This window comes from Mus caroli, chromosome 4 (genome assembly GCF_900094665.2).
Source record: "Mus caroli chromosome 4, CAROLI_EIJ_v1.1, whole genome shotgun sequence".
In the NCBI taxonomy this organism is placed as follows: Eukaryota; Metazoa; Chordata; class Mammalia; order Rodentia; family Muridae; genus Mus; species Mus caroli.
The window spans coordinates 97210245-97218953 of record NC_034573.1 but is presented as its reverse complement, the minus strand read 5'-3'; the positions used below and the strand labels follow the sequence as shown (position 1 = coordinate 97218953).

General features: G+C 45.2%; 1 protein-coding gene across 2 annotated transcripts in view; it reads left to right on the top strand.

Annotated features, from left to right (window-relative positions):
• Window positions 1-1400: 1400 nt before the first annotated feature.
• Prkaa2 (protein kinase AMP-activated catalytic subunit alpha 2) overlaps window positions 1401-8709 on the top strand; it is a 72447-nt gene continuing 65138 nt past the window's right edge. Inside the window, exon 1 of one of the 2 annotated variants that reach the window (XM_021160008.2) lies at window positions 1401-1598. In XM_021160008.2, coding sequence (XP_021015667.1) covers window positions 1505-1598 — 94 coding nt within the window. In that variant the 5' untranslated portion in view covers window positions 1401-1504. The remainder of the gene's footprint in view (window positions 1599-8709) is intronic. The other variant, XM_029475872.1, reaches the window with a different exon arrangement.

The following is an 8709-nucleotide window of genomic DNA, read 5'->3' as shown; positions in this document are numbered from 1 at the left end:
AATTATTTCCTATTTCTTTTAGTATTTCTCCCTTGTCCAGTATATAATGCATATCTACACACATGTATGCAAGTGCTGAAATATACTTAGGGCTGTGTCTATGATTTATTGGGAAATTTTGTTCAAATGAGTTAGAATCGAGAGTCCTGAAGAGAATGTCTTTTATCTCTATAACACGATTGTCTATATAACTGAATGAAGAAACAAAAGGAGACCATAACTGCTCCTGGGTGTGGTGGATGTGCTGGCTTGTCATATGGCAACTTGACACAAGGTTATCTGAAATGAGGGAACCTCAACTGAGAAAATCCAGCTGTAAGGCATTTTCTTAATTAGTGATTGGTGGGGAAGGGCCCATTGTAGGTGATGCCCCTGTGCTGGTGGTCCTGGGGTCTGTAGGAAAACAGGCTGGACCAGCCCTGATGAGCCAGCCAGTAAGCAGCGGCCCCTCTCCAGCCCCCGCCCCCCCCCCCCCCCCCCCCCCCCTCCGCGTGCCTCTGCATCAGCTCCTGCCTCCAGGTTCCATGCACTGAGTTCCTGTCCTGACTTCCTTCAATGATGAACAGTGCGGTGGAGGTGTAAAAAATAAACCCAGCAACCCAACTTGCTTTCTGGTTATGGTGTTTTATCGCAACAATAAAAGCCTTAACTAACACAATGAGGAAGGCCTGTTATAGATAAAATGAACAGACAGGCAGAAGCAGAGGCAGAGACACATGGCCAGACTCAGCAGGGCCATGTGAGGAGAGAGAGGGAGGGAGAGCAAGAGAGGAGCCAAGCCTAAGAGGGGTGGGAGGCCTGGACTAAGAAACTGGCACAGCCAAAATGGCTGAATTATCTAGGGACCAGAGGACCTGAGGGAAGGGGCAGCTCAGTCCCCGGGCTGGAGAGTTCAGGGTAGGGGTCGGGGTATGCCAGGCAGGAGGACCCTATACCAGGTGGGGTCTAAGGGATGCTGAGAGAATCAGCGTCACCTTTGCTATGTTAATGCTAGGCGTCTCCGTTGGCAGTCTGTCCCGGGGTTGAGACCTAACAATAACACGACCAGGAACTACAAAACAATGGGACGCCATCCGAAGAGGGTACGGACTAGAACGTTCCCAGACAAACAAACCTTGGCTAGGGGGAGCGTGCCAGGGGCTAGGGGAGGGCCGCCCTCCCCAGCGCCTGGCCCTCTGGTCCCGAGGCATGGCTCACGGTCTACACCCCGTCACCCCCACTTCTCCTCAGATTCCCCTTCCATCTCGGTCGCGCTCAGATTCATCCCTTCCATCTTCACCGCCCTGGGCTTTCCTCCGGACGCCTCGGCTCTGCTCCCCCAGCCTGCGTCCACACGCGCCGGGCTGCGCTCTCCCCACCGCGCCCCCGGCGTCCCCGTCCCGCCCCCCGGGCCCGCTGCACTGTGGGTAGGCGGCGGCGGCGGTGGTGGCGGCTGTAGCGGCGGCGGCAGCGGTAGCGGCGGCCGCGCTCAGAGCCCGCGGCAGGGGGAGGCCGCGCGCCGAACATGGCTGAGAAGCAGAAGCACGACGGGCGGGTGAAGATCGGACACTACGTGCTGGGGGACACCCTGGGCGTCGGCACCTTCGGCAAAGTGAAGAGTGAGTGCAGCGGCGCGGGCGGGCGGGCGCGAGGCCGGGTGGCAGGTGGAGCGCTCGCGGGCGAGCCCGGGGCACAAGCACCTGGAGCGGCAGCCCGGGCGTGGGTCCGGGGGGACCGGCGGTTATGGGGTGTGTTTTGGCTGGGGGGTGCCTCCGAGCGCCCTGTCTTTTCTCTATGCCTCAGCTCGCTTGTCTGCAGAATTGGGCGATTGGCCCAGTCCGAAGGTCCCCGAAGCGTGGGGAGGATGGGGGAGTCACGGCGGCCGCCGCGGATTGGGAGAGGGGGTCTCCCACTGGTGCCAAGTGCTCTGCGTGGAGCCTCATCTGTGGTCACACTTAATCCTTAACGTGGCACCGGCCGGGTGCGGTCCTCACCTTAAAGGTGAGAGAACTCGAGCTCCCAAGGCTTCAGCGACACGCCCAAGGTCACAGAGAATTGGCAGATTCAGGGTGAGGTCTAAGATGTCCTCCAATTTTGGCCTTGCTGATGAGGTCCCTGCCTTTCCCAGATTCTTCCCTGTCCCAGTCCTTTGATGGTGGAGTTGATCAGGGGCATGCCTAGAGCAGAGAGGTGCCAAGTCCCCCTGCTGGGTGTGTGAAAACGCTGGAATGCAGCGGGTTGGGCAGAGAATTTAGGAGAACCCCTAGCCCTGTAGGTTGATTGGTTCAAGGAAGGATTCTGTGGTCAGGGTCTGGGAGAAAATGTTGCTTGGTGATCGAGTTTGGGTCCCCAAGAGGTCAGACTTGCTTAGGCAAGGGTGATGTTTGTTGGTGAAGGGATTGCTTTGGGGGTTTTGGAAAAAACAGGTTGCTTTTGAAATTTCACACTGCACTAAACTAGTTAAGTATTAAACTTTGCTTTGCTTTCTTATTAGTTAATAAGAGTCACATGGGGTTTGATTACCGGTCCTTTTACCCGTACTACAGCTCTTGTTAAAAAAAAAATACTTGGTAGCAAGTTGGGAATTAAAAGTGAAACATTAGCCTTTTGTTGTTCTTGAATAAATATCAGGTAAGCAGTCTGGGGATTTTATGCTGAGGCTTATTTTCCACATTTTAACTCCAGTGAAGGCTTGAATAGAAGGGAGAGACTCCTCATTCCTGGGAGGATTAACCCCTCTTGGTGTATCTAATACGGGTTTGTACAACTAGAAAACACTGAATGCGCTCACCACATGCGGGGAACTGTTCTGGGCAACGGAGTTCTAGGAAAGAGCAAAACCTGAGCTCTCCTGGGACTTACTGGCTATGAGGGAAAGACAATCAGAATACATATGAAAAGTATATGCCCCCTCCTATTGAGAAAGAACAGGGGAAGGAAGGATGGAGACTTTTGTGAGGTTGGCAGATTATATTAAGGTGGTCGGTCACACGTGGCCTCACCAAGTGGGTATTTTTGTAAAGACCTAAAATGTTTGTAAAATTCTTTGAAGTCTTGTGAAGTCAGGATCTTGTAAGAATTGTGGATAGTTGGGAGATGATAATGATAGAGATTAGATAATGATGTTGACACCATCTTTGCAGAGAACTGCTTTGCTGTGGCATTGCAAAGTTATGCAAACGGCTGCTTTGCCATTTAGGGTAAGTTATATAACTTAGCCTATATGCTTTCATGTTCTGCTAAGTGCTTTTGTTTGCGCTTGCTTTTTTTTTTTTTCTCTTGATGTAGAGTGGAATACCCGATCTGATTCCTCAGGCCATTGTCAAGGGATAGTTCAAAACTATTTGGTTATAGTCTCTGTCTGCTTCTAAGCGCCAGCTTCCTAAAATATAAATGGAACAGAAGGGACCTTTGGTTTATGAGAAAAATCTTTTTTCCTGGAGAACCCTGTTGGAACGAGCGGTTTGGATTTTTCCTGACCGTTTTATCTTCCCTAAAGAGATATTCCCTATGTGGTGTGATAGTTACTATTAATTGTCAAATGCACACAAGGAAGAATCATCTAGGAAAGGAAGCTTAATGAAGAATTATTTAGATCCAGTTAGCTTCTGCGCATGCTCAAGTGGGAAGCCCTCCCCCATTCTGGGCAGCACTGTTCCCTGAGTTTGGGTCCTGCGCTCTGTTAAGTATAGAGGGATGTGCGAGCATGATGGCAGCCATGCCTGCATGTGTTCTCTTTCTCTGCTGGTGACCGAGGATGTGCTTCAAGTTCCTGCCTTGACTTCTCTCAAACGGACTGTAGCCTGGAAATTTGAATTAAAATAAACCCTTTCTTCCCTAAGTCACTTTTAGTCGGGGTGTTTTATGACAGAAATTAAGCTAGGTCAAGCGGGTTTGTAATCAATACAGCTGTAGTTGTTAAGTCAAGGGACTGGTGAAACAAAGTATATGCGTATTAAGAATACATTTTAGGGCTGGAGAGATGGCCCAGTGGTTAAGAGCACCAACTGCTCTTCCAGAAGTCCTGAGTTCAAATCCCAGCAACTACATGGTGGCTCACAACCATCCATAACGAGATCTGGCGCCCTCTTCTGTCTGAAGACAGCTACAGTGTACTCACATACATAAAACAAATCTTAAAACTTAAAAAAAAGAGTACATTTTAATCTATTATTTGACATTTCATACAGTGTGCTTTAATCAGAGTCACTGCTCTTTCTCTTTCCAACTCCTTTAATGCCCTCCCACCAAACCTCCATTCCAATGTCACATATCTCTATCTGTCTATCTATACATATATATCTATCTGCAGATCCGTGCCTGGGTATAGAGCCAACCACTGGAACACAGGTAACCTACTAGAGGCCCCCCTTCCCCCAGCCCCACGAGCAGCTATGAACTGCCTAAGTAGTTTCTCATCGAAGAGTGGACTTTCTTGAGCCCCTCCCCTATCCAAGGCAAAGGTAGCTTTAAAAACATATACTGAGGAATATTTTACATATTGTTAAAGTCACTGATTTTAAGTGTACAGTTCAACAGTTTTTAGTAAGTTTGCCAAGTACCACAACCATCATTGTATCTTAGCTGTAGAACATTTATTTTAGCCATTTACAGTTAATATCATTCACACCCACAACCCTCAGATACCACTATTTATGTCTAATATGTATAAGAAATGTCTTTGCTGGAAAAAGATGAATTGGCATCATGGAGTAAGGTGTCTCTATGTCTAGTATTTTGTTTTTGAGGTTCATATCTAGCATAACATGTAGCCGATTTCTTCCTTTTTATTGTTGTGTGGTCATCCATTGTATGTCTGTGCTGCCATCCTCTTACATTCTTAGCTGCTGGACATTGTCTTGCTATATAGGCTGTTATAAAGAGTGCCTCCATGAAGATTTACATGCAGAGCTCTGTGTGTGGATGTGTGTTGCTCCTCTGAGAAAATACTTGGGAAAATAACTCAAAGGGTAGAAAGATGTAGTTCAGCTGTGTTGAAGAGGTGCCAGTCTGTGGTTACTTGTAAGGGAAACTTTGGGATCACCAGCTCCTGAGTAGTGACATGGGGGCTTATATTTATTGTGAACGCTTACGGGCTTAACTTACGCCTATTCCCACCTAGCTTGTAAATTAACCCATTTATTCTAAGTTCTGCTTAGATGTGGCTTGTTACCGTGTCTGTTTCTAGTGCCACTTCTTCTTCAGCATCTGTCTGGAGAATTCTCCCTCACCTGGTTCTCCTTCCACAGAGAGAGAGTCCTGTCTCTCCTAAAATCCCTTCTGTCCTTTCCTGCTTCACTGTAGGCCATCAGCTCTTTATTAAAACCATCAGAAGGTGAGAGAGGGAGTGTTTACAAAATGATGTAGCCATATGAATAACAATACCAAAGTTGGCTCTGCTTTCAGCTCTCTGCTGGTGCAGAACTCAGCATTTGAGTAATAAAAGACAATCCTTACACAGTGCACAATAATATTATCCCAACTTGATCAATTTGTCCTGTGTTGTAATGAGGCAGAACACTGTGCTAGGGAATATATGAAGCAAAGAAGCTTACCTCATTAAAGAGATAAAAAGATGTAATAAAGCTCGCCTCCCACTTTCTGCTACCACCCCGTATGGCCATCATGATATGAACACAGCAGGGATCAGTCCCTTGTTGGAGGTGGAATCCAATCCACTTCAGTAGTGCCACTAACTGGAGACTGAGTCCTCAACACACAGGGTCTTTTTGAGGGACAGTTCATATCCAAACCTTAACACTGGGGACACACATCTTTTCACACCTTGGATGGGGACTTAGCAATGGAATTGCTGGGTGCTAGTGTAGTTTTATCCTTAGCTTTTTGAGATGCTGACAAACAGTTTTCCAAAATGGTTGTACTGTTTTATATCCCACCAACATTGCTCTCCCTTTCTTTCTTTCTTTCTTTCTTTCTTTCTTTCTTTCTTTCTTTCTTTCTTTCTTTCTTTCTTTCTTTTTTCTTTTGGTTTTTTGAGACAGGGTTTCTATGTGTAGCCCTGGCTGTCCTGGAACTCACTCTGTAGACCAGGCTGGCCTCAAACCCAGAAATCCACCTGCCCCTGCCTTCCAAGTGCTGGGATTAAAGGCGTGTGCCACCACTGCCCAGCTTGTCTCCATTTCTTTATCAATAGCAGTTATCTGATTGTTACAGCTATTCCACTGGGTATGAAGTGTTAACTTTGCATTTTACTAGTAACAGTGTTTTACTGTTGACCATGTTTTCACTTATTCTATCATACACACATATATTTTCTTATCATACATGTATATATTTGTATATATGCATATTTGTTGTTTTGCTTTTTGAGATAAGGTCTCACTACGTAGATATGACTGTCCTAGAACTTGCTATGTAGACCAGGCTGGCCTTGTGCACTCTGATGCCTGGCTATTTGCTAGTGTTTAGTTGGGGTAGGGGTGTACAATACATGACTTGAATAGGGTTTGCCCTGTATGACAACTTATATTGGAATTTGATTCCCACACTGCATTGAAAAGTGCTGGCACCTTTAGGAGGCATCTTGGTCTTTAGTGGAATCAGTGCCTTTCTTCAGTGCATAAGTAATAGTGGGATAGATAAACTTGTTATAAAGCAAGTTCGCCCTTCGTGGTTTGAGGTTTCTGCACGTACTTGCTAGTCCTGATTTTTTTCTTCTATGAGAGCAAGCACCATGGAGTTGTTCCCAGAAGCTGACTCAATGCTGGCACCATACTTGTAGACTTCCCAACCTCTGTCACCACTGGCCAAAATAAACTGCCTTACTTAATAAATTACCTGCTCTCAAATATGCCGTATACCAGTAGAAGGCAGGCTAAGACAAGCTGCTCATCAACTTTTAAGCTGAATTAACAGGATTTTTTGAAATAAAATTTTGTTTACAAGTCTCTTGCCGAATATGTATTCCAAATAAAATTCTTGCTTTGTTGGACTCCGTCTCTCCATCCCTCCCTGTCTACTTCCCTTTCTTTCGCTATAGGATCTTATGTATCCCAGAGTGACATCAAAGTCAAATTGTTGCCAAGCCTGGCTTAGAGTTTCTGATCCTCCTGTCTCTACCCCCCAAATGATAGGATTACAGGCATAGCATGCACCCTCATGCCCTGTTTATGAGGCTCTGAGGCCTGCTAGGCAAGTACTTCACCAATTGAGCTACATCTTAGTCTGATTTGTCATTTTCTCAGTTGTGTTTTTTTTTTTTTTTTCGAGACAGGGTTTCTCTGTATAATCACCTGCTTGTGGACGTTGTACATCGTGGTGCGCACTAGGCTCCGCACCACGATGTACAACGTCCACAAGCAGCGCATATACTACATTTCTACTTAATTAAACCTCTTCTTCCCTGTTTGATACTTTCAGTTGTGTTTTTTTTTTTTTTCTCGAGACAGGGTTTCTCTGTATAGCTCTGGCTGTCCTGGAACTCACTTTGTAGACCAGGGTGGCCTCGAACTCAGAAATCCGCCTGCCTCTGCCTCCGGAGTGCTGGGATTAAAGGCATGCGCCTCCACGCCCGGCTTCTGTGTTTTTGAAATATACAAGTTTTGAAGTTTTAAGCTCAAGGTTGTCATTTTAAGAAATGGATCATAACTGTGAGTTCGGGGCCAGCCTGGTCTATCTATCTGGGGCAGGGGAGGGAATCAAATATTTGATATCGTACTTAAAACCTCTTTGCCTAGGAGATTTGAAAGATTTGGCTTACAATCCTTTCTTGTGAATATTTGATTGTCCCGGCTTCTACATTTAACTCTGATCCATTTTGCGTTCACTCGTAAGCATGGTAGGAGGCGAGGTTAGAGGTTGACCCTCTTTCTCCATGTGCTTATTACCCACTTGGCTCAGTGTGTTTTGATGAAAGCTCATACATTTTTAATTGTTACAGATTTAGATTTTATAAAATTAGCCTCTACTATAAACCTTAATAGTGGATGGTTTACTTTTATGTGGCAATAACTATGCGGTATAGAGGAGTGAGGAACACATATGTGCTCTCTCTCTTAACTGTTATGCTATTTAAATTTAATTTTGATTGTTGATATATAAATTTATTGATCTGAGTTAAGATTAATAAGCAAAAATATAAACAGTGTAGCTTTCATGTAATAGCATAGCTTCAAATTACTTTGAAAAACACATAAAATCTTATTTGCTAGTAAGTAGCTTAAAACTTAAGATGGACTAAGTTGAGTTTTCTCTTCCATTAGACTATAGTATTGTTGTTCCTAGACAGTGTCTTTGAAACGGATTATATGGGTTGACAAAGTTTAAAGAGTACTATGCTTTTAATCTCTTAAAAGATCTCCTCTAAATGTATGGTTTAAAGCTTCACTCATTCTGGTAGGGTAGAGCTACTGTGTGGAGCTCCTGTGGTTAGACCTGCTCTATTCTTCTAACTTATGGAAAGGTGGTGTAACTGCAATGGGTCTTTTGTATATGATTTACAAAGGCTGGTTGGAGGAGACTTTATTATATGTCAATTATTCATTTCAAAAGAATCCCTTGTTTTTAAGGTGAGACCCAACATGCGGCTTATGAGAGAATTGTTCTTTATATCTGTGCACCAGAGGATACTTTGCAGTGACATCAGTCTCTTCCTAGTCAGCAGAGGTCACCAAGAACATTAGGTTTGCTGCTCCTTTCTTCTTCTTCTTCTTCTTCTTCTTCTTCTTCTTCTTCTTCTTCTTCTTCTTCTTCTTCTTCTTCTTCTTCTTC